The sequence below is a fragment of the Cygnus atratus genome, chromosome 1, assembly GCF_013377495.2.
Source record: "Cygnus atratus isolate AKBS03 ecotype Queensland, Australia chromosome 1, CAtr_DNAZoo_HiC_assembly, whole genome shotgun sequence".
Taxonomy (NCBI): domain Eukaryota; kingdom Metazoa; phylum Chordata; class Aves; order Anseriformes; family Anatidae; genus Cygnus; species Cygnus atratus.
Genome location: NC_066362.1, coordinates 145,568,140 through 145,592,635, shown reverse-complemented (window position 1 = coordinate 145,592,635; position 24,496 = coordinate 145,568,140). Strand labels below are relative to the sequence as shown.

Genomic DNA, 24,496 nt, shown 5'->3' with positions numbered 1-24,496 from the left:
AAAGATGTACTATCCATAAAACATCCACTAGGAAATACAGAAGCACACAGCATATTTCAGGCAATTAGAGTAGGAGAAAAATGTCAGAATATAACTGCAATATGCTTTTATTTTATTCATTCTATTTTCACTCATTCCTCCTTTGGACTTTCTCCTATTTTAGGAGATGCAGAATTGCAGAAAATAACAAGAAATCCTTCAGCAAGTGAGGAATCAAATGCCAAGGTCTCCCAGCTCTACATAAGAAAATACTTGCATATATGTAAGAAACTAAATCTACACAATTAGTTTTATTAAAATGAGTTGTGGAAAAATTCTGTCCTCATCCAGTCAAACAAGACGTCAATTTTTGGGACGAGAACTTTTTCACCCCGTCCAAATACCACTTCAAGCAAGAATGGTCGATTGTTTTTGTTTGAAAATCATCTATGACAAATAGTAGCTTTCAATATACACGCATCCAACAGTGATTTGCAGTATTAAGAACACTCTCAGAGCGAGCATATAAATTTTTAAGCAGACAAAGAGTTGAAAGCTAATGAATGATTTAAAAACAACCAAAACCCCCAACCTCTCAAGTCTGAGGGGTAGCTGGAAAGAGAAGTCTACATTTCTACACTTTTACACTTTTTTGGACATAAAGATTCATAGATATTTTATGCAAGTCTGCTCAAGATGAACTTAAAGATCAGCCATGTGTGATATTTGTACTCATTTGAATTTTGATGGACAGTTTCAGAAATCAGACACCACTTTCCACATCCAAGTCAAGTTACACAGATCCTTCTCAGGAGTGGTCAATTCATTTTGAAGATGATTCTTTGGCTTCTTGGAACTAAACAAAATCTCAGTTTAACAAGACTGTACTGATTGGAGATGGGAAAAATAATTGGGAAAGCTTAAAAAGACATAAAAACTCTTTAAGAAGAAAAGGAGCGTTACTAGAAGGCGCTGTTATAGAAGTTACAACAAATACAAGTAGATTTTCTAAAGAAAATCTGCAACCATAAACCTGTTCTATCCCATTTGACAAACTAAAGTTGTTTATGAGGCTGGGGATAACAACAGGTAGTCAAAGCAGAATATTCAGTCTCTTACTTCAGAATAAATTAAGTTTTTATCGGAATACAAGATTAGCATTCTAAATAGTTAAAGAACTCTGTATACATTACTATTGCTACACTAAGCAGGAAAGAAGACAAAGATGACACTTTCCTCAGAAGCAAGTATCTACCCTTAGTCCATTATTCTGCCTCTACTAAACAGACCCAGGATACGATTCATCAAAGACAACATAATGCATCTCCACAACGTTTGGACACTACAAAAACAGTGAATCCATGAAGAAGCGTCACATTTTATGTTGTTATTGTATAATATGAGTAATTAATATATGTTTATATCACAGTCTATTTCTTGAGTTCTTCTCTAAGCTTCCCACAGACTCTTCCATAAACCAAATGAAGAGTTGAAATATTTCTTATGTAAGAATTACCTCATGGTATGTATCCTCCAGCTCTCCATCATAAATCCAGCGATAAAGAAAATTCAGTACAGGATGGGATACCAGGCCAAGAATGTGCTGAACCAGAGACCTCATGTAGGGATCTCCTGTTTTAGTATAGGCATGAACTGCTGAAGCTAGTTCACCACCTTTTCTCCCTGTAAGATCATAGGAGAGAGAAACAAAAAATGTATGAAAGAAAAATATATACACTACACTTAAATTCAGCAGCCATCAATTTTAACTAGTCAGATGTCACCTAGGGCTTATTGAATAGTGATTCTAAAATGTAGCAAAAGTAAATTTTTTAACATTGACAGGGAATGGTTAGCTTTTAAAGCATGAAACATTAATCTCACTGAAGCATTAAGCCTAGTTTTTTGACACATTATTCTGTCCAGTAAATTGCAGCTTGGAGGAATCCAAAATATACAGTGTCAGATCATCCACAAAGGTGGACTTTATGCTTCTTTTCTTCCCCATCACGCCAATTAGAAGGGCATTAAATGAGCCTCAGCATTTGTTTCCTTCAGTCTTGACTTTCTCAGATGTTCTGTGTGCATCATAAACAAACACATCTTTTCTGCTTCTCAGTAGGTCTCCCCAACAGTTCCCCTTTAGGCAGTATCTCCGGTCATCTTTTAATTAAACGGTAAGAAGCCATCTCCTCCCCCCAAGAAAAAAGAAATAGATCTAGAACTTGTTTTGCTGTTATGCTACACAGCTTAGAAGTTCCTTGCAGCACACGTTATAGCATTCAAAGTTTTCATGAATGTCTTCAAAGTGAAGCCTTCTTTTTTTTTTTCCTCCCAAAATTGTCAGCAATTCCAATAATCAAGGTAGAACAGGCGATACAAACTTTTTCAGTTAAGACGTACTTTCCAAAGGGCTGTAATCTCCATTTATTTTCAAAGACAGCCAAGCTGATGTACCCTCAGGAAGAAGCATAGCTTATAAGTTGGTTAGTGGCCAAACTTTTGGTCAACTCCAACACCATTCCTTAGGTCTTGCTTGTGGATTGCTAACACAGCCACATGCTATTTGCAGATTTGTGAAGTTTTGTTGTTTCACATAAACCTGCAGAAAAGTTGCAAATCCCTCCTGTATATGGCAACATGCATAGAGGAATACTCATAGCAGTGAAAAGACTGAGCCAGACATTTTGTAGTGTGCTAGTGGGTTTTACCACAGTATAATATTCTCTGAAAGGTAACTAAAATTGAACTGAAAACAGTGTGAAAATCATGTCCCCAGAATTTGAAGAATATCTTATGCATGCCCTAATTAAAAATAAAAAAACAAGTTTAAGCGCATATATACAGCATTGTAATTGATCGGTTTTCTGGTTAAAATGAGAAAGAGAGATACTTCTGAGGATTAGCTACTCAAAATGTGCAAAAACATTAACATCAGTAACATTACTGATATCTATAATTGGCATGCATAACCACTCAAAAGTTAAATAACTTCCCCCAAAATGTCAAATGAACATTAAACAGACCTTGGCAGTGATCAACAAGTGCTGCAAGGGTCTTTAACCTTATTTTAGGATCATACGTCCAGACTAGAAGACGACGAAGTGTTAAACTGCTCTCAAGTCCCAAATTCACGCCCTGATCGTCTTCCAATTGGAGCTGATCGAATTAGAAATAGATAGATATATCAAGGAACAAAACTGGCAAGTACTGAAGCATGAAATGGTGTTTCATACTTTTTGTTCTGACATTAGCTCTTATTAATACACTTGAAATACCCACCATTATATGTTCTTTTATAAAAATCATTGGTCCAAAACCTGAGAGCCACACAGGTGGAAACAGAGAATCAAGTGCAGCTGAAAGGATAGAGATGAGCAGAAGTGTAATAGGACAGACAGAGTGCAAAGACCAAGAAAGTTAAATAAACCAAGGTGTTAGTCACGAAAAGAGAGAAGGACAAAGGAGAACAGAGATCCTGAAAGACAGCAAACACTAGCCAAAGAGATACTCAGAAAAGAGTAAAGGAAAACATCTGAAGGAAAACACGAAGGATATAGGAGGTACAGTGTTTATTACTGCACAGACAACTTACTTTAGTTCAACACGGTACAAATTCCGTTTCGTGTCTTTCTTGAAAAGCCATCAGAACTTAAATTAGCTATATAGCGAGATTAAGGAATTGCTACCATCAGTACAAACATCTATGGTGAGAAATAACTGTCACGATGTGACTACCACGCATATGAGTCTCACAACACCATGGAAAATACAAATGAAATTCTTGCATCCGAGATGCAGATGTACATCTCGTACAAGCACAGATGGAGCAAGCGGGACAGGAACACAACCTAAGAATATAGAAGCAAGCAGCCCTAAAGCAGTCCAAGCAGATAAAGTCTTCGGAAAAAATGATTTATTTCTTCCTGTATGCTACAACCAACTCATTCAACTTCCTGATTTTGCTTCCTAATCTAGCACATATTTTGTCAAATGCGTCAGTTGAATTTACACACATTTGATTTCTGGTTGGCTATGCTCAAGAACATGCACAGCCTCAAAATGCAGAGAATGCTGTCAAATGCAAGCGGAACAAAAGCAGAGATGATCAGAAAAAGCAAGACCCATTTAGTCTAGCAAAACAAAAGAATATAACTGCTAATAACGTGGGTCTATGTTATTAAAAAAAAAAGAAAACAACTAATCTCGGAAAAAGTTGGAACTTGACAATGATATAAGGCAGATGCAAGCAAGAACTGCCCTTTGTCACTAGGGAAGAGATTATGAAGCAACATCTTCATCATGAATGTGCATTTTTGAAGGGGCTGATAATTTGAAAACAGTCTGCAAGGAAAAGACCTGAAAAGCTTATGGAATAGTACGCAGTACACACAAGAAGACTCTTTCAGGGGAAGAAAATGTATGGGGGAAAGCTCTGAAGATGTAAAATAAAGTTAGAGAGAAAAAGATAACAGAGAACCCTTTGATGAGATTCTTGTATGTACTGTGCCCGAACTGCAGCTAACTGAACTCCTAATCTAACAAGCTGTATGGACTCATGAATACAGGAATGCATTATGCACTCAATTCTAAGACACAATCCCCCATCTTGTCAAGGAATCAAAGTGAAAAATTTAGCAAGACGGTGTCTTTCAAAAAAGTAGATTTTTCCATTTTAGAAGAAAGTAGACAAGTCATCAAGCTCACCTCGGGGATAATCTGGCAGAAGTCTTGAGAACACTGACTTGTTTCTTCAAAATTTCTGTCCGATTGATTATGAATGCAAGAAATGCCATGCTCTGTCAGAACACTGGCTAGATGGACTATTGCTTTATCTCCAATAATAGCAAAAAGAAATGCTGTGCAAAAACATGCAAAGTTGACCCCTCTCTACACTCCATTCCTCTTAGGTGTCCTGCACCCCAGCTGTAGCCTTCTGGGTGTCAGACGATGCACCCTTGCTCACCCTTTTTAATGGCAGTTTACAGAGCTGCCTTCAACACACTCGTATAATCCTCTTTTCAATCCGTGGATACTGCCTTCTGCCACAACACCATAGGGAAATACACTTTGCAAGATGTCTGCTCTTCTGTTTTATACCAACCTCCTGCTCATTTCACAGAGTACAACCTTTCCTCCCATAGCCATTCATCAAATCCCACAACTTCGCATCTGGCTTGTCCTCCATTAGTCTGGAAGTCTCAGCCACAGCCCTCCTGAGACTTTTCCTCTTCACGCAATTCCTCTTCTTCTGCAATTTCACATCTGAAATCCTTCAGAACCCTTGGACAAAGGTCACCTAGTTCAGGTGAGTTATTATCATATAACTTAGGTATTTAGCCTAATGCTTCCGTAAGTGAATTCAACTTAATGAAAACTTGGAGCTTCCTGTAAGCAAGAAAACCCGGCCCATTTATTTCTATATCAAATTCTTCTGTCAACGGCACAGGTAGATAAGTGGGAAGATGTTTGAAAAGGATCACTTGGGTGTGCACATCTCTACATGAAATGACAGCTCCAGTGTGTAGACTGCATAATCTACTATTACCTCTAATTCCTGAAAACACTACCTTATATACTTATATATACTACCTTATAATGGAATGTATATTATATCTGGGACAACTTGATTAAAAGGTTATCTCCCAAAAAGATTCTTCCAGGAAAATTGCAATTCTATAGGGAAAAAGGATAAAAGAGAAAGAAGTAGCACGTTCTGTTCTCTTTGGAAGGTACAGCAAAAGAAACAGAAAAACAGAACAAGCTCCTTCTGAATCCTGGAAATGACACCTCTTGTCATTACATCGTGGCATTGCTGAAAAGTAAAGTTTGACAAGATTAAAGTCAATGCAGAAGAACATCAAGGTAGCATGAGTGATCTAAAATAAGTATGAGCTGAGAGGGAATTTGCTATTAAAATACAGATAATGATGAAATAAGACAATTAAAGGGAATCTAGAAGATATAGTGAAAGATTTTATTTGGAATGTTTGAGAAAAACAAAAACCCTTTGCACTTCTTTCTGTAACTGGAAAATACCAATGAAACCTCTTTTTTGCTTTGCTTGTGCACACAGCTTTTGCTTTCCCTATCAAACCATCATTAACTTGACTGACAAGTGTTTTTGCCTTCCGTTTTCTCTCCATCCTGCAAAAAACAGGAGTGAGAGGCAGAATGGAATGAGTGCTTGGCTGCTTGCTGTGGTCAGCCTAGCACAAAGGCAAATGTAGTTGGAAGGTAAGTGACAGTAGAACCTTCCTTTCCTTTTTTGCTTACATACATACATCTCCTCCCATCAGACTCCTCTCTCCTTTTGAACAGTTTAGTGGAGCAGGAAGGGTAAAGAGGTCTGAAAGCTGTGTTTTAAACAAGTGAAATATTTTCATGGTCAAAACATTTTGAAAGTTAGAATAAATCAAAGCTACAGCAAGCCAAGAGACCAAACACATTACAGACAGAGCAGGAAATAATTACAAAAAGGTTAACCTGATCATAGCCAGGAAGAAAATATTAAGTACAAATGACAGGCAATCCAAAGCTAGAAATGCTGAAGAACTGCAAGTGAGTAAAAAATGAATAGATGCTTTGAAAAAGCATACAAAAGCCTATGATTTAAATGATAGGTTCTTTTACTTTGTTCTTTCAAATGGCATTTTAATTAAATGTTGGGTTAATTCTCAGAATAGTTTTTTCTCAATTAGCAATAATGAATTCCTTGAAAGTCTCATAAAAAAAAAGCAAGCACATATCAAAGGAAAAAAAAAGAGAAAACTGATTTTTATTTTAGAGCTAGCATCTAGATGCACATACCTATACAAATTTGTGGACAAACTGCAGATTATCACCACTGAGTTGGTCTATACAGCACAGAAAAATAATGTAACATTGAAGCATTTTACTCAATCAGCCGAAGGGACAAGGAAAATGTACAACCAGCCTCAGACAAAACAAAAAGTTGAAACTGTCCTTGTTCCTAGCTACTGAACTATGCATTGCTTGAAATACAGAAAGAATGTTTTTCACCCTTCACAAACACCTCATGCTGTTTGGGATTTGAATGACAAAAATATCACGCAATGAAACTGACAAAGTGAAGCAAAAAGGGAACACAGACTTAGAAACACATTATATTTCTTGCTTATGTAGAACATCGTATAACAGTGAATTTCTAAGAAAAAATATTCATTGATAAATATATATATCCAAAGAGTAAGTAATGCACAAGTTACACAGAACTGCATCCACTGTCAATAGCAACTGTTACACATTCTTCCCTTTCCAAAGGTACACCTTTTAGGAGTTGCTGTGCTTTACATTGTTTGAATAATAAAGTTTAATAAGAACCTCCTAGTTTACCTGAGAATGCAAAACAGACAGAAGCCGATAATATTCTTTGAGTTCCTGATGTAAGGCTGCACAAAAACTCTGTAGAAAAAAAAAAAAAATCATCAGGAGATATCTTTCTGCTTTCATCTAGAACAGCTCTTATCCCATCATCATACTGTGAAAGTAGTTAGAAGTGTCCTAAAAGGAATTGAGCTAAAAATAACATTTCACCACAAATCTTAGAAAATGCTCCAACATATAAGTGCTATCATTGGGGATGCAGTCCTTTTCCAAGAATATATGCACATTGTCGTGAGACTTGGTCATCATCTCAATAAAGACATTCATAGTCACTATAGGGATGTGCAAATCGAAACATTACCCCAAAGAACTTTTTTTGAATAATTATGTAAAAGGCATTATGTAATAAACTAATAGAGTTTCAATTTCAAAAAGGCCTCTAAAAACGGAATGTAAGTCGGGCAGCTATCATTATATGCATAGTACAGACTATATGACATGAACAAGAAAACACAACGGTCATAAAAGAATACTCCCACTAAGTGCTGCTGGATCAAGTAATCTTTTGGCTTTTTACACATTGGCAGCCATGCAATGGGTACTTTTCACTTGACATGCAAGAAATGAGTAATACCAAGAATATCCTAAGAAACCCATAGAACGGGTACTTGGGGCTACTTAAAGATAAATATATAAAGATTTTTTTTAAAAATAACTCATGACAGAATAATTGTTCAGTAATGCATAGTGTTCTATAGTTTGGGAGACCTGTTTTTTTTGGTTTTGTTCTTAACTTAGCATATAGACTAAAAAAATCCTGCAACATTTTCTCAAATTGAGTAAAAATACAACTCATTAATTCTGGACAAAGTTGAAAGTTTTTGACTTCAAACACTTTTTTCTTCGTTTGAAGAGTGCTTGTGTGCACATAAATTCTTCAGAACTTATTTCTCAAACAATTCTCAGATAATTATTTTGACATCTATTTTAACAGATTACAAGCAGAAAAGAGGTACAATTTTCATGAAAGCTTAAAACATCAAGAGCACCCAACCTTTTTTTTTTTTTTTTTTAAATTGTTTCCCCAGGCCCTTCCCCTCAACCCATTTTAAGTAATTTGAAAAAAAAGAAAAAAGAGAAAAAGAAAAACCTCACACAAACCCAAGAGCTTGAAGTAAAATATTTATTCATTACAGTATGTACAAGCAAGAAATCACTACTACAAGCACAATAAAAAAATACATCTTCTTTCCTGCTAAGACGCCTACCTGATAAGATTCTAAAAAGCCTAGAAAAAAAAAATTAATCTTGCCATTGTATCCTTGATTGAAGAAAGAAAGTTCCTTTCTTCAATTCAACTTTATCACTTAGAAAGCAATACAAAATTCACTTTATTCCAGAGGATACTGAAGGGCAAAAAGAAATCCCCTCATGTGTGACTGCACTTTTCATTTCTTCTCACTTGCTTCTTCAGTACATTTTTGAACCTGTTAGAGTAGCATTTGTCAAGACAGAGGGCAGAGTAGAGACTCCAAGAAAACGTTCAAATATGCTATGTATGCATCTACACAAAAAGTGAGAACAGTACCACTGACTTCAGTGGTCAAAAGGATTTAAGATCTACCTGTCCATCTACTTTTCAGAGAAGTTCTAGAAGTTAAAATTTACATTCAGTGCCAATTCCTGCATTATGAACTACAGATTTTTGTTTCCTAAAATGCCAAAGAAAACTGGACATTATCCTAGAATTCTGATTTCATCTACAGCAAAAGAGGACTCAGGAAAGAAAAAGAATGCTTGCTCAAGAGAAAAAGTTTAAAATGCCCATTACCTCAACTGGATATTTTTTCTAAACGGGTAAAATGTCAAAATATAAAGCAAGTTATATTTCATTGCTGACTATTATTTTTGGTTCCTGAGGACAAAGTAAAACTTCCACACTAAGCAGCAAATGTCAAAGTGCAGTATATTGGTGTCTCTCTACTTCAATAATTGTCTGCTCCTGACATTTTGCCTGGTAAAAAACAATCATCTTATCCTGCCCACATCTTATCCTACATGTGGTTTAAACATGTGCTTAGACAAGCACTCATTTAAAGTAGTAACAAAATAATCTTCAGAATGCACAATATATTCTTGTGCACAAATTCTTAATGCACACTGTGCAGCACCTGAAACTGTCAGCTATAAAAGCAATGAAGAGCAGTAACGCATACTCTTTTTGTCCAGATACTGATAGTAGGAGTAGAAATATTTTATTCGTACAATTACACACTAGAAGTATAATAAATACTTGCCTCAAGCAAAATTAACAGCATCAGGGCTATGCAGATTCAGCTAACTAGCTGCACAGCCTTCTGCTCAGAATCTGAAACCTATATATGATAACTGAGATACTGCACATTTAAATTCACTGAAGAATTAAAGTTCTCTCCTTACTGTAAGCTTGAAGATAAAAGGCAGAGACAGTAAAAATAAGCATAAGCAGGAAGTAACTAGATAAAGAATAAGAAACTTCACCCAGATAGAAGGTGGAGAGTGAAGAAAAACGCATATACAGTAACACTACTATATAAACCATGGAAATTAGCATTGGATTACTAGAAAAATAATTTATATGTGACTAAAAGGGTTACTTAGAATAAGAGACAGAAGGGAACAGAATAGAACATTAGAAAAGTAGGAAGCACTACAGTGTCTCTACTGACCTCTTAAGAAAAATTAGATTGAAGGGAGAAGCACTTCAATTTCTTTGCAGGTTAGGTAGGATGTTATGGCTAGAGGCAAGGACAACATTTCTGTCGACTCAGAAGGGATAATATCCAGTTTTACAGAGGAAGCAAGTGAGAGGAAACGGGAATGCCTTAGCAGTAAATGTGGTTTTGGGTATTACAGCAGCTGTGAAGTTACTGTAGACTACAAATCATGATGATGAAACCTATAAAAACAAAATTTGACATTCTTTTGATGCTGTATTCAAAAGAAAGAGCAGCAGATAACAGGGTATTTGCATTTTCATGTAGAGTTAGCGCAGTGTTAACACATGAGCGTAACATTAGCTGACAAGACAAGAGCATCTCCTGCAGAGGTCACCTTAACAACTGAAGTAGTGATTAATTAGCTTAGAAATGTCTCCATCCCACTTAACCAATGCTTTTGTTTATAAAAATGCATTATCGCTTCAACAAATACGTGAGATTCAAAAAAAAGGAACCTATGCATGAGACCTTCCTGCTATAAATGAAGCAAGCCCTTCTCAGGACCATCAAGGGCAAATGCCTTTCCTTTGCCTTCAGACCCATACCAACAGTGGCAGTCCATGAAAGGTGTAAATGAAAGGATGAATGATCCAAGCTACAAGTTCTCCAAAGTTTAGCCACCATTCCAGTACTGCGTTTTACTAAGCAGTTTCTAAAGGAAACAAGACCAAAATATTGTAGCAAAGTCAGTTTTCTTTAGCTGACCTACCTGACCCACAAGTCCAAACGCACGATCCAAACTCCTCTGGTCTGTGTATTTTCTTATTTTATTATGTAGCCATCCCAACTCTGCGAGTCTACTTGTAGTATCTCTGAGAGATTTGGACAAGCTCACCTACAAAATTAACAGAAGCAACAGCTTGTCAGCTGAAGTCAAATCACACCACGGAAGTTTCCACAGAAGTCTCTCTTTCTCACAAAACAAGACAATTCAGGAAACCATCATATTAACTTCTACAGCAGAGATAGTGCCAAAAAACACAGACAAGCCTGTAATTAACATTAAGTTTATACACATAAGCCATGGAAATAAATCAGCAACAAATATATTACTGGCAACTTTAGGAGTTTCCCTTTTGGGAATCTAAATGTTACAGTATTCACACATTCTTTGTACATTAGGCAGTTATGACAGTAACAGAAAGGTGATTCAGAATCACACTTCATCTTATCCTGATATGCTGAAAATATTAGGTCTCCAGATAAAGGTGTCAATGACTGAAGCCAGTAAAAAAAAATAAATAAAATAATTAGTTACTACCACACATAAAACAAATCTTTAATAGAACATAAGTGACCCAATGCCAGACTAGGCATCAGGAACTAAAATTTACAGAATCCGAATTCTAAGTTTAAGTCAGATGCACCAGTAACAGCTTTTACAAGTTGTTTAATCACCAGCATCTCTGAGCTTTTCTAGATTGTTCCTCCTTTTCTTTTACCAAGTATCTCAGTTAACTCTGCAAGCCTGCCTTAGTACCCAGCAGCCTATTTAACTATTACTCTCTTCTCCTGAAACAGCACATTTCTTCCTTCAAACTACCAGCGCGTAAGACACTGCTCCTTCTCTTGGTCCTGCCAGGAATATGCTTCTACCCCATTTCATCACATTGCCCAAGAACGCATGTGAATGAGTTTGCAAAATTTTGTTTGACAAATAAAAACAAAGAATATGACTTATCCATTAGGCCAAGAGGCAGAGATTGACTTTTGCCCATAACACGTGGGCCTATCTGATCTTTACAGACAATTTTGACTTGGGGAGCTACTGGAACAGTCCAAACAAAAGCAAGGAAGTGCACTAACAAACCAACTAGAGATCTAGCTCACTCATTTAGCCTTTTAGCTAGCAGTACATTCTCCAAGATAAAAATCAGCTACAGCGCAGGATAGCCACAGCAGTGTGGACCTGAACCAGGCAGCAGCACTTCATCGTGAGACCAGAGTTCAGCCCCTGGCCCTCTTGTTTGACTGTACGGACCAGCTTTCACTGCTTGAACAGTTTCTGTAGGATAAATTATGATTTGACAGATAAAAACACTGTCCACAGTTATAACCAAAGTGATGACATAAGAGCTATTTAGAAATCTACCATTAAGGAGTGCTTGGCAAGCATTAAGCATAATTACACATCCCCAAGAATCAAATGAGGAACAAGCAAAATTGGCTTAGAGCTACTGTATTTGTATCTGTTAGATACAATCTGAAGCTGCTGGCTTATACAGTGCTGAAAGTCACCAGCAGACCTAATAAGAAGGTTGATACTAGAAAATGTTCAAGCAAGAATCAACAGCTTGGCAAGTATGTTACTTTCTGGGGGAAAAAAATACTGTAATATTTAAAAAAAATAGAAGACTGTTCCTTTTCTGTGCACGAACTTGTGCAGCTGTGGGAAAACTATATGCTTTGACTTTTTTTTTTTTTTTTTTGCCTAACATGCAGTCAACACAACTAAAGTAGGTACGCTACTCCGCGTTCATCAGTAAAAGTTCCAGCTGCGGGTCATCAGTCAATCTAGTCTTCACTGTAGCTCAGTACAAGTGCCAACAGAGAAGAAGGATGGAAGACAACTGACTTCACAAAAATGACCCAAAAGACACTAAGTTCTCAAGAAACAGCACTATTGACCACAAAGTATCTAATAACCAACCTCCCTGTATTAGCATAGTTAGGAGTTTGAAGTGACACAATTTTTCACCTCAAACCAGCCTAGTTGATGTGGAATTTATGCAGAGAAGTAATGAAATCCATTGCAAAATTAGTGATAGCACTTACTATATTTTCTCCACATTCCTCTAGAAAAATCCATGACCCTATCTTTCCTCTGCCATATATAATTTAATTTATATACAGAACTTAATTAACGCAGTGCAGGTGTTGAGGAATTACAAACTCTGCAGCATCTGCAGGTGTAGGAGATGACATCCTTAGCAATCCATTTATTAACAAGACTTGAATAAACATAAGGTTTTCATTCCCCTTTCCCCCCCATAAGCAGCCCTAGAAATCATTATAAAGCTGTGAGGGGAGCAATTACATATTTCACTTTTTGCTATTATTACAGAGAAAAAGAAAAGGCAGTCAGTTCAGATATCATAAGTCTACTGTGCTCTTGAACACGAACTGACCCCAAAGCAGCTCCCAGCTATTTTGGGACTAAGTCATATTGTCATAGTATAAAGTTCTTAATGCAATCAGAAGCACTGTCTTCCCAATCGACCAAGAACATGAAAAGCAATTAGTGAGCTGAAACTGAATTGTGATGCAGTATCCTCTAAATACTGAATAGCAAGAAGATACTAAAGCAAGTAGCACCAGCTGCATGACCTCATCTGATCTCTGGTAAGTTGTAATCAAGTCCGTAGTATCAAGTGGCTAGCATACATGCTATTACTCAGGCTGCTGATTTTTATCCAATAAAAATGTGGTCAAAAACCTGCATCTGCTTGACATTCATTTTTATACACTGATGAAGGCAAATGATGACCAAAATCCTCAAATTAAGCCTTAACTTAGAAGTCTTTGTACTGGCTTAATTCTTGTGGGTCTATCTTGGTAGCTAGAAAAGGTCGGCTTGGGTACTACCTCTGGACAACTTGTAAAATGCGGGTTTCTTTCTGGGACCCAACCCAGACAATTATCTTTAAATTCATATCAGCACATTTATGTTGCTCTTTAAAACAGAAAGACACAAGAAATTCCAGTCCTCAGTGTGATAGCTATAGTTGTTCTCCAGTCTTGCTCCTTCATTCACAGCAGCTAGGATAAAGCAATCAGAACTAATTCCAATGTCCTGATTTTACTGACTTAATATTTTAAAATTCTTCAATTCTAAACTCTGAAATTAAGACTTTCCTAGTATAATAATAGACCTGGTATCCATTTGTGTGCCTATTTTTATGCACGTGTATGCACAAAAGTTTGGACTGAGCAATACGCTAACAGCAACAGACATGTTCCTTTCAATCTTTCAGCCACAATATAAAATACTAGAATTCCATATCTTTGCCTCCAAATGTTAAAGAGAAAGTAGGCAAAAGTACATGTGAACTTCAACCATCTGGGTTTCCCTCTTCATTCTCCAAAAAAGGCAATTCCATTTCATATTGCCCCTGCATTTGTTTGATGGTAACTTTCCTTCATCCTGCTGAAGGCATCAAAGTGTTTGACTGAAAATAGAAGATAGCTTAATAGTAATTGAAACTACCCTGTTGTTCAAAAAAAAGGGGGGGGGCAGAGCAAGTAATGACTTCAGTTAGTATTTTTATCTACATATTTTTTGTTGCTATTCTGGCCTTACACACCACTCTGCTGACATATGAAATACAAGTCCCCATACAGTACCTTTCCCTCTACTTTATAGCAATTTTCAGAATTGCACATTTTGATGTTTTTGCCATCTATTCCCTGGAAGACATACAAAACATCTCTTACAAGGTTTGCTTCAGTTATTTCAACAGAGCCTAGAAAGAAAAGAAAACAGAATTTAGATTTGTTGGGACAATTAAGTTGGATCACAGATTCAACAAACTATGTAGATGCCTAGCAAAAAAAAAAAAAAGAAAGCCAGAAAACCTGTACATATAACCTGCAAAGATTTTTTTTTCCTGACATTTAATACAACAAACTGACAGGAAAGCCAGTAATTCCCTGTGCCTGCCTCTACCAATACCTAGAACTGTCTCAGATCTGGTCAGCTAGTGTGACGTGGCGCGCATTGCGTTTTAACAAACACTTCAGCGAGTTCTTAAACTTGTTATCTTCTCTAATTCAATCACCAGAGCAAGTTCTGAGGCAAGCGTCACAGTAACTTCACCTTTCTTCATCAACACAGTTGAAGCTTTTAGTTTGGACTGACAGAGTAATCTCTTCTACATTCAGCTGGGAGATCATCAGAGTTAATTCAGAACAGAGAACTGCCTGTTTAAAAGCGTTATGCAATGCTGAACACCACTGTTCAGTGTAAAAAGATTAATCAAAATCAGGCTGCCAGCTGCATAACAGCTACAGAGCTGGCAAAGAGAAAAAAGTAAATACAATTTCTGAACCTCTGATTTAGTAAAGCTATTGCAGCATTCACGGAACCACAGAATGGTTTGGGTTGGAAGGGACCTCAAAGCCCACCCAGCTCCACCCCCCTGCCATGGGCAGGGACACCTCCCACCAGACCAGGCTGCCCAAAGCCCCATCCAGCCTGGCCTTGAGCACCTCCAGGGATGGGGCAGCCACAGCTTCTCTGGGCAGCCTGTGCCAGGGCCTCACCACCCTCAGAGTGAAGAATTTATTCCGTATGTATAATCTAAACCCACCCTCTTTTAGTTTAAAGCCACTCCACCTTGTCCTATCACTATACTCCCTGACAAAGAGTCCCTCCCCAGTTTTCCTGTAGGCCCCGTTTAGGTACATTCTGCTGTCTTGCTCATGTAACTAGTTAGATGTTAGATTACATTTGAGACTTGGGATACTGATTGATTTAAAGGAAATAAAAGATTGAAGAAGATGCCATGCAGGTCCCTGCAACTATTCCCACATGTTCTGGGCTAGATAGCACCATCTACTTTTGTGACTTCATTTACGACACCAAGACTGTAGAGATTTCAACTCTCCAGTTGATAGTAATCCAGAAATTGAGATGCTTCAACATGCTTCTTCCAAATTTGACAGCACTCTTATTCTCATCAGTCTGCCTCCCAGGCAGATCCCAGCATAAAAACAACAAAAAAATAAATTGTATTCCTGTTTTGGCAAAAGCAGTCATCACCTTAAGATGCTCTTTAAAATTCAGATTCCTTTCATAAGTCTAAGATGTACACAAGAGTGGCTAGTTCCTTTTAGGAACTCTTAGTGAGATGGTAGAAGATTTAAGTGCACTCTCCTTCAATTGCTAAATGGTACAGCAATGCTCCAGATTACACTGTCTGTGTAGGTACAGTAATAAAAAAGCTCTAGTTAACAGCAACAAACTTTAAAAGAAAAAAAACACTTGTAGTTAGAAGAATTTTATTCACAGAAATATGTCTTCTTGAAAATAGTCTTTCATCTGAGTACAGTTCTACTACTTCAGCAGGTGCCTACATGTAAGAAAACTTGGTCCTTATACCTATTCCACATAGGGATTAGGAGTCATGGCTGGCTAACTCAATGAAAACAAGACCTACTGCTCTTTAGAGCAATTAGTACAGCAAAAATAAGAGGCAAGGCTAGATGTGAAAGAGAGAAAAAGTCTGTCCATCCTCTTGCACATCAACAGTATTGTTAATTAGGTTCTAGTTGCCCAGTGCTGCCCTGAGCCACGCCAGTACAACTCTGTTCTATTTGCATTGTGTACTATAACCAGTAAAGAATCTAGATGGAGTTTAAAATACATGGTAAGTTCTGCTGGGGCTCACAGATAGAGCGTATTTTAAGCTTATAAGTGTCCCTGCATCACTATAGAAGAGTTATTAAAAATACAAAACACCTCATCTTTTTTTTTTAAAGCAGCCAGTAGCAGCAATGTAGGATGATAACATCTGCCATTAGCTCCCTTACTCAGAACAGTCTCCCATTTTTATAGTAAAGGCAGAGTGGGTTGAAACTTCCACAGCAGTTGCTGCAGAGATGATCCGGTAAACAATTCCTCCTTAGTTACGCTTGCGTAAATTCAGAATACATCCTCCAGACATCAGTTTCAAGTTTACAGCTACTTAAAGAAGTAAATGAGTAATATTTATCTATTTTTCTAATTGATAGTAACCTATTGCAATTGCTCTATATAAAACTACCATAAACAATCTACTAACTAAAAAAAATAAATAGTTTTCAAGGCTCTGTATTCCAATGCACAATTCCAAGTTTTAAAAGACTGAATCACAAATACATGAGTGTATTTCATCATTCTATTCATTGAATTGTTGTTCTGACTTTCTAAAAGCAGTAGCATCTTTTGATCATCACAAGAGTGACTGCTACGTGTAACCACAATCACTTGATTCTGACAAACCCTGCAATACAGTCATAATTGTTTAAGTAAACCAAAACACATCAAACCAAACATTGCAAAAACAAATTAACAACCAACTAAAGCAACTGTGGCCAAATACACTACTGTCTTGCATATTTATTTCTATCCTTCTATCGGACACATTTTAGAAAAACTCAAACAATACAACATGCTATAAAACTATTTCAAAAAACATTTAAAAATATTGGTGGTTGTAGAGAAAACAATTCATCTAGAAAGTTAAATTTTGTAGAAAGATAAATTTAACAAATACATCTTTGCTTACCACTTGTATCCCCTTCTCGCCTTGACCTTGGCACACCACGGGAGACAGTATTTGAAAAGCCTTTTGAGGTAGCGCTTTGTAAAGAAGGCTGGCTTGCCGTTAGAGTCCATGCAAGACGTGACCCTAATTGCTGACGGAGGCAGTCTCCAACACCTGGAGCTTGATAGGATTGTCTAAAAGGAAAAACGGAAGAAACATCTTGAAAACCTCGACTCTATATCCATCAACTGGCTTGGGGTATGCAAATTATGGAAGATGCCCTAAACTTGAGGGCTTTGTTTATTGAAAAAAGAAACATTAAAAAAGGTGCAGAACATACAAGCCGTTTATTGTTTCATACAAACCTTACCTTCCCCCCCCCGGAACAAAGAAAGGGGAGAACAAATTTAAACAAATATTATCTCATATCAGAGAATGAGGTACTTAATTCACTGAATTGTATAGATATGCTGAAGTGGATTAAAAGTGAATACAATTGTTCCTATCTCAAACTACAAAAAAAATAAAAAAAGTAATTCCTACTTGAATTTGTAGTTACATGCAAGACAGAACTAAAGGTAAGAAAAGAAAAAGAAGTTCACTTTCCTTCTACTCTGTTTAGGATAGTTTGTATCGAGCGCCTGAAGATGTGATGGAGGAGGGAGCATCTAGATAGTTCAATTTCCCTCCCTTTCTAACTTGTCATTCTTCTCACAAAAACAGCTTTAAAAGCAAAAATTTTAAGAGTAGGAATTAGCTTCCTGATTATTTCTGTACCATGATGATGAAAACACAGTTGAAAATATTTACAAGTGACTTTTGCCCCTGACAGATCCTCCATCTTCCCCTACCTGAATGTAAACATTTGGAAACGTTCACTTATTTAAAATAATATTAAAAAAAAAAAAAGGCACTGAAAGAATGCCACAAAGCTGTGAAAACACAGTTGTAGTGAGAGATAAAACAAGACTACAACACAAACGTTCATGTATAAAGGTGGAGGAATTCCTTTGCCCTCTCACTCACCACACCATAATTCATGGTATGGCCAAGCAGCATCAAACTTACATTATTGTAACTGAGGAGAAGAACACAGCCTGCAGGACAGAGCAACAGCGTTGTGTTTAGCATTTGTAATGCCTCAGCAAGAGCACAACACTGAATTTAGGCTGTTATACCTCAAAAAGAAAGCACATTAAGAAACAAAAGGGCATGAACATACAGAGAAGTTTACTCCTGCCATGGGCAGGGACTCCTCCCACCACACCAGGTCGCCCAAAGCCCCATCCAGCCTGGCCTTGAACACCTCCAAGGATGGGGCATCCACAGCTTCTCTGGGCAACCTATGCCAGTGCATCACCACCCTCTCAGTGAAGAATTTCCTCCTAACATCTAATCTAAATCTCCCCTGTTTTAGTTTAAAGCCATTCCCTCTTGTCCTATCACTACACTCCCTGACAGAGTCCCTCCCCAGCTTTCCTGTAGGCCCCAGGGAGGCTGCGATAAGGTTTCCCTGGAGCCTTCTCTTCTCCAGGCTGAACAACCCCAACCCCCTCAGCCTGTCCTCATAGGAGAGGTGCTCCAGGCCTCTGATCACCTTTGTGGCCCTCCTCTAGACTCGCTCTAATACATCCACGTCCTTCTTGTGCTGGGAGCCCCAGAGCTGAATGCAGCACTCCACGTGGGGTCAAACACTCACAGAAAGATCTGATTTGGGTTGCCCAGTTCACTGGCTATAGGACTAAGGAGAGAGCAGCGAAGTTGTTATAAGGTGGAACAGTTTGAACAGGTCAGACCAAGAATACGTTGGGAACAGCACAGGTTCTGCTGATATTCCTAAGCGGGCAGACAGATGAAATAACCTCGCTGATATACCTGCCTATACTTCATCAGGATCACAGGATGGTGGAGGCTGGAAGGCACTTCTGGAGATCACCAACTCAAACGCCCGCTCAAAGCAGGGTCAACTAGAGGAAGTTGCCTGGGGCCTTGTCCAGGCAGGTTTTGAATGCTTTCAAGACTGGACACTACACAACCTCTCCAGGCAACCCACTCCAGTGTTCCACAACATGGATTTCCATGACCCACTTCACAGTAAACGAAGGTTTATGCTTCAGTGGGACTTTCTATGTCACAAGCTCTACCAGTTTCCTCTTGCCCTTTCCCTGGGCACAACCGAGAAGAGTCAGGCTCAGTCTTCCCTGCTCAGGTACTGACACGTACTGGTTAGATTCCCCAAGCCTTTTCGTCTCCAGCCTGAACAGTCGCAGCTCTCTCAGCATCCCCTCACGCATCAGATGCTCCAACCCCTTAATTAGTTTTGTGGTCCCTTCTCTGGAGTTGTTGCTGTTTGCTGGCCCAACTCAGGAAAAAACCTTGGTGTCCTTGTAGGCAGTTATCTGCACGGCTGGGCTTGCTGCGCAGTCGGGTGCCAGGAAGGTGGGCACTGGGAACAAGGCAGCAGGTGTCAGCGGGAGCTGGAGGGCTCTGTGCAGTGCGGGGGTCTGCCTCTCGGCCTAGGGAAGGTGGACACTAAGGAGGGAGAAGGTCAGCTACAATCCTCAGGAGCGTAGACAACTGCTGAGTGGGTTGAGTTTTGTGAGGCTTGAAGAGAAAAAGGCTCAGGGGGCTGTGGCTGAGGCTTCCAGGCTAACGGAGGACAAGCCAGATGCGAAGTTGGGGGATTTGATGAATGGTTTTGGGAGGAAAGGATGCGCTCTGTGAAATGAGCAGGAGGTTGGTATAAAACAGAAGAGCAGACATCTTGCAAAGTGTATTTCCCTATGGTGTTGTGGCAGAAGGCAGTATCCACAGATTGAAAAGAGGATTATACAAGCGTGTTGAAGGCAGCTCTGTAAACTGCCATTAAAAAGGGTGAGCAAGGGTGCATCGTCTGACACCCAGAAGGCTACAGCTGGGGTGCAGGGCACCTTAAGGGGAACAGAATGTAGAGAGGGGTCAGCTTTACATGTTCTTGCACTGCATTTTTTTTTTTTTTTTTTGCCATTTTTTCCCCCTCATGTGTCAGATTCATAGGGTATGTTCTGCAGCCCTTGGATCATTTTTGTGGCCCTCCTTTGGGGCTTTTCTGGTCTGCCCACATCTTTTTTGAACTCTGGGGACCCAAACAGGACACGGTACTCCAGGTGTAGGCTGACAAACACTGAGCAGTAAAGGAGGATGATCACATCTCTATCTCTGCAAGTAATGACCCTGCAGATGCAGCCCAGGATCTAATTTGCCTTCATTACTGCAGCAGCACACTGCCAACTTATGTTCATCTTGTCCACCAGGACCCTGCTGCTTCCCAGCCACACAGAACCTAGCCTGTACTGAGCTCTTCAGCTATGTTGTCCCTGGTACAGGACCTTGCATGAGTCTTTATTAAACTTAGTACAATTCATGCATGCCCCCTCTTCCAGCCTTTTCAGGTGTCTCAGTAAATGACTCTCCCTACTGAGATGTTGTACTGGGTCTGGCTGGGATGGAGTTACCTTTCCCTGCAGCAGCCCACACAGTGCTGTGCTCTGCACATGTAGCTAGAAGAGCACTGGTATCATATCAGTGTTGTGTCTACTGCTGAGCAATGCTGGCACAGCACCAGGACTCCTTCCAACCCCCCCCGAGCCAGCAGGCTCAGAGTGGGCAAGAGGCAGGGAGGGGACATCCCTAAAACCAAAGGCATACTCCATACCATGTGTTGTCACACTCAGCAATAAAAGGTGGGAGAGGGGAAGGAGAGGGGGCCTCTCGTTATGAAGCCACCCACCCTTCCCAACAACCGCTATGTGTATTGAGGCCCTGCTTCCTGGGACATGGCCAAGCAACACTCATTGATGGGAAGTAGAGAGTAATTTCTCTTCTCTGTGCTTCCACGCAGCCTTTGCTTAATTTTCCCCCTCCCCCTTCCTTTTCCCTTTAATTAAATTATCCTTATCTCAACACAAGTTGTTTTTTTCCAGTATATTTTCTTCTCAGCCTCTTCTTCTACGGAGGGGGAGTGAGAGAGCAGTTGTGGTGGAGTTCAGCTGCCCAGCTGAGTAAAACCACCACACGTCTACTTCATCACCCAGTTTAAGATCAGCAGACTTGCTGAGTGTGCTTTCAGTCCCATCACCCAGATCACTTACGAAGATGTTGAAAAGCATGGGGCGTAGGCATGGTATCTGTCCCTGTGGGACCACAACTTATGACAGGCTGCCAGCCTGAGTAAAAAAAACATTGAACACCCCACTCTGAGCAGTTAGCCAATTTCCTAACTACCTCAGACAACCACCCAATCTGTATCTCGGCTGTTAAGAAGAATACTTACCTCCTTCCTTCCCTCTGACACCTTCTCCAGTGTTTAGATCAAACCCATGAGCTACTGGGTGCTTTAATGAATCACTTAACTACAGCTTTCTGGCTGTAACTAAAAATGCAAGTTTGGAAGTAGGCTGATAACCAGAGAAGGTGAAGGAACCAGTTATAGCTTCATTATTAAAGTGAAATATGATGTGTAAAGTCCGATGTCTGCATTTATGTACCTATGCAAAACCAAAGTCTGATCATAAAGGCACCTGCCATCAGCCTGAGGACAGTGTCTTTAGAACACCTCTGGGTACTTGTTCAAGTCTGGTCACAACTGCACCTTCCAGTAGGCATTATCAACACCAAAATATCAGCTGTGTCACCAAATCATGGACCCTAAGAGGACTACAGATATTAGTAATGGACTAGACTGATGTAAACAGCAATTTCAGAGTTTAGAATATGCCTGGACATGGCTCTCACTTGCTTGTTTACATGGAAGATTATGCTCTGATGAATTGTACATAACGGTTACAAATAAGCAACTAGAAGAGCTTGTACACTTAGCACATTGATTTCAAATCTAGGTTAAACTGTTTGTTGTTGAGTCTTCCTTTTTTTTTTTTTTTGCGCGTGTGCAAGTCAACTCCTCAGGCCAACATCAATAAATCTGTCATTACTCTTACAAACAATGGCATGGTGAGAGAGAGGTAAATCCTTGGCACAAGGAACTTTGTTCTCCAAAATATTGTTCTTAGGAACATTTGCATGTTAAACAGAAGCTAGAAACAAACCCTGGCAACTCCCATTAGAACATGAGCTATGCCTGTAAGTACGATCAAGTTTGTGTACTGTAACTGTCAAAAAAGCATCGTACGAAGGAAATACAGTGACAAGAAGTCCTAAGGATTTAACTGATTCAACAGAAAGAACAAAACACTGAAAATCTAGATGAAAAGCTGATTTTGTAACAAAATCCCACACAGAAAATTTATTTTGACATCAATCTGTGCTGTATCATTTATCACAGGTCAAGAATGCTAAACTGATGCTAAAATCAGTTAAAGGATGCTGACATTGACCTAAATATGGCATGCCTTTATTCTTTTCAATATAAATAGGCCATCATCCCAAGACCTTGGTAGAAAAGGTACTGCTTGGTAGTGTCCTACATTAACAACAATCTCTGCCAATTACAAAGTAGATTTTTTTGATTTTTTCTTTCAAGTAAGTAAAAATCATTTGAAAAAGCAATGGGATTGCCATAAAACAACCCAAAGATTAAAAACATATATGTTTCAAGATAGAAGATGGCTTTTTCCTACTCTTTTCATCCTAAGAAGGAAGCAAATAGAAACCCTTGTTTCCAAGGGGAAATCCCTTTCCCTGGGACCCCTAGGAACAGATACTTAAACGGTCTCCAGTTTCCTCTCCAACTAACTGTATGACAGTCATCAAAAGGGGATCAAAGATAGGCTATCCCAGATTACATAAAACTGCAGAGAAGGTGGTGGTGGAGGAAACTGGAAGAGGACAAAAAGCAGATAATCTCTAGTCTTCTCCAAACATATTTATGAACTTAAAAGGCTTAATTTACCCTGGAAGGAGCGACTGTGGAGTTGGCGTTGGCCCATTGAGGGCATACAGGCTGATGCTGCTGATCCCACTGCTCCCCATGCTGCCAGAACTCTGGGCAGATTGAGCATTGCGGTCTTGGTAATTCAGCGGAAGGCTTTGAGGTCTGGCATAGTAATAAGGGGTTGAGTGAGCATCCCGTGGCAATGCTTGAGCAAAAAGCGTGGCATAACTTGATACCTGAAAAGGAAGCGAGTTAGAAAAAGAAGAGTTTTGTGAGTTGTTCTAAGTCATGTCTTAAGTTAACAGTAGTGTAATATTCAAGAATGCAAAAATAACTGAAGACCATGATTATGCTAAGATTTTTTTTTTGCTAAAATTAAGATGACAAAAGAGCAAGTCCCTTACAGTAAGCAAAAGTCCTTTTAGCAACATCGCTTATTTTTGACTGTGAATTGTCAATAGCAGTAACTCTAAAAGCACTTTGGCTCTAGCAGAGCTACAACCAGAGAAAGAATTTTCCTCTCCTTACTCCATTTCAAACTCATTAGTACATGAGCAGACATTACACCACCAAGCAGAAAACAAAACCATCTAGCAAAGTCACAGCTCAAGCTACAAGTGATAGACAGCTCAATTTTGCATTCACTTATAAAAAATCACAAACACTTGTGCCAAATGTATTCTTCCTTTTAGCCTCACACACAACAACCACACATGATCTGGTTTCTAGAAGCGTTTAAGTCTGGACAGTGACTCAATGACACCCAAACTAAGGAACATATGTTCACCTTTTCTCAGAACTAGCCAGTATCTTCTCACTTACCTTATTAGACTGCTTACGGGGATCTTCACTGAGACTAAGCAAGAGGTAGAGTATTGACCATTTATTTTTCAAAATGCCCTTTCAAAAAAAAAAAAAAGAATTTATAAAGACTTACAACCAACTCATTGATCTATAATTTTTATTATCCAGTCTACTAGAATGTGCACATTTAAATTAATTTACCATAAAACTAACACCAGCTTGGAACTGCACTCCTAAATAAACTGGGAGTGTGCAATATAGCCTCTGTAACACTATTTTATGAGCTCTCTCTACTACGTTCATGTCATGAACTATCGCATGCTCTGAGATCAGTAAGTACTTAAATTTAAAATTCATTGCTACTAAGAAAAACAATTTTATAGATTTGAACTTTTACCACCATTCCTACACACTTTCACCACTTAAAACATCTTCGACTCAGATCCAACTCTAACCTAAAAGTAAAGAAGCTTTTGGTACAATAGCTAGCA

The 24,496-nt window shown here is 38.8% G+C and overlaps 1 protein-coding gene across 2 annotated transcripts in view; it reads right to left on the bottom strand.

Moving 5' to 3' along the window:
- Positions 1-24,496, bottom strand: part of TUBGCP3 (tubulin gamma complex associated protein 3) — a 54,517-nt gene that overhangs the window by 17,942 nt on the left and 12,079 nt on the right. For both annotated transcript variants that reach the window (XM_035565548.2, XM_035565550.2), the window contains exons 4-11: positions 24,024-24,101; positions 23,220-23,437; positions 17,354-17,526; positions 14,430-14,548; positions 10,795-10,920; positions 7,336-7,404; positions 3,006-3,138; positions 1,496-1,662 (exon numbers count right to left, since the gene is read on the bottom strand). In XM_035565548.2, the coding sequence (XP_035421441.1) occupies positions 1,496-1,662; positions 3,006-3,138; positions 7,336-7,404; positions 10,795-10,920; positions 14,430-14,548; positions 17,354-17,526; positions 23,220-23,437; positions 24,024-24,101 (1,083 nt within the window). The remainder of the gene's footprint in view (positions 1-1,495; positions 1,663-3,005; positions 3,139-7,335; positions 7,405-10,794; positions 10,921-14,429; positions 14,549-17,353; positions 17,527-23,219; positions 23,438-24,023; positions 24,102-24,496) is intronic.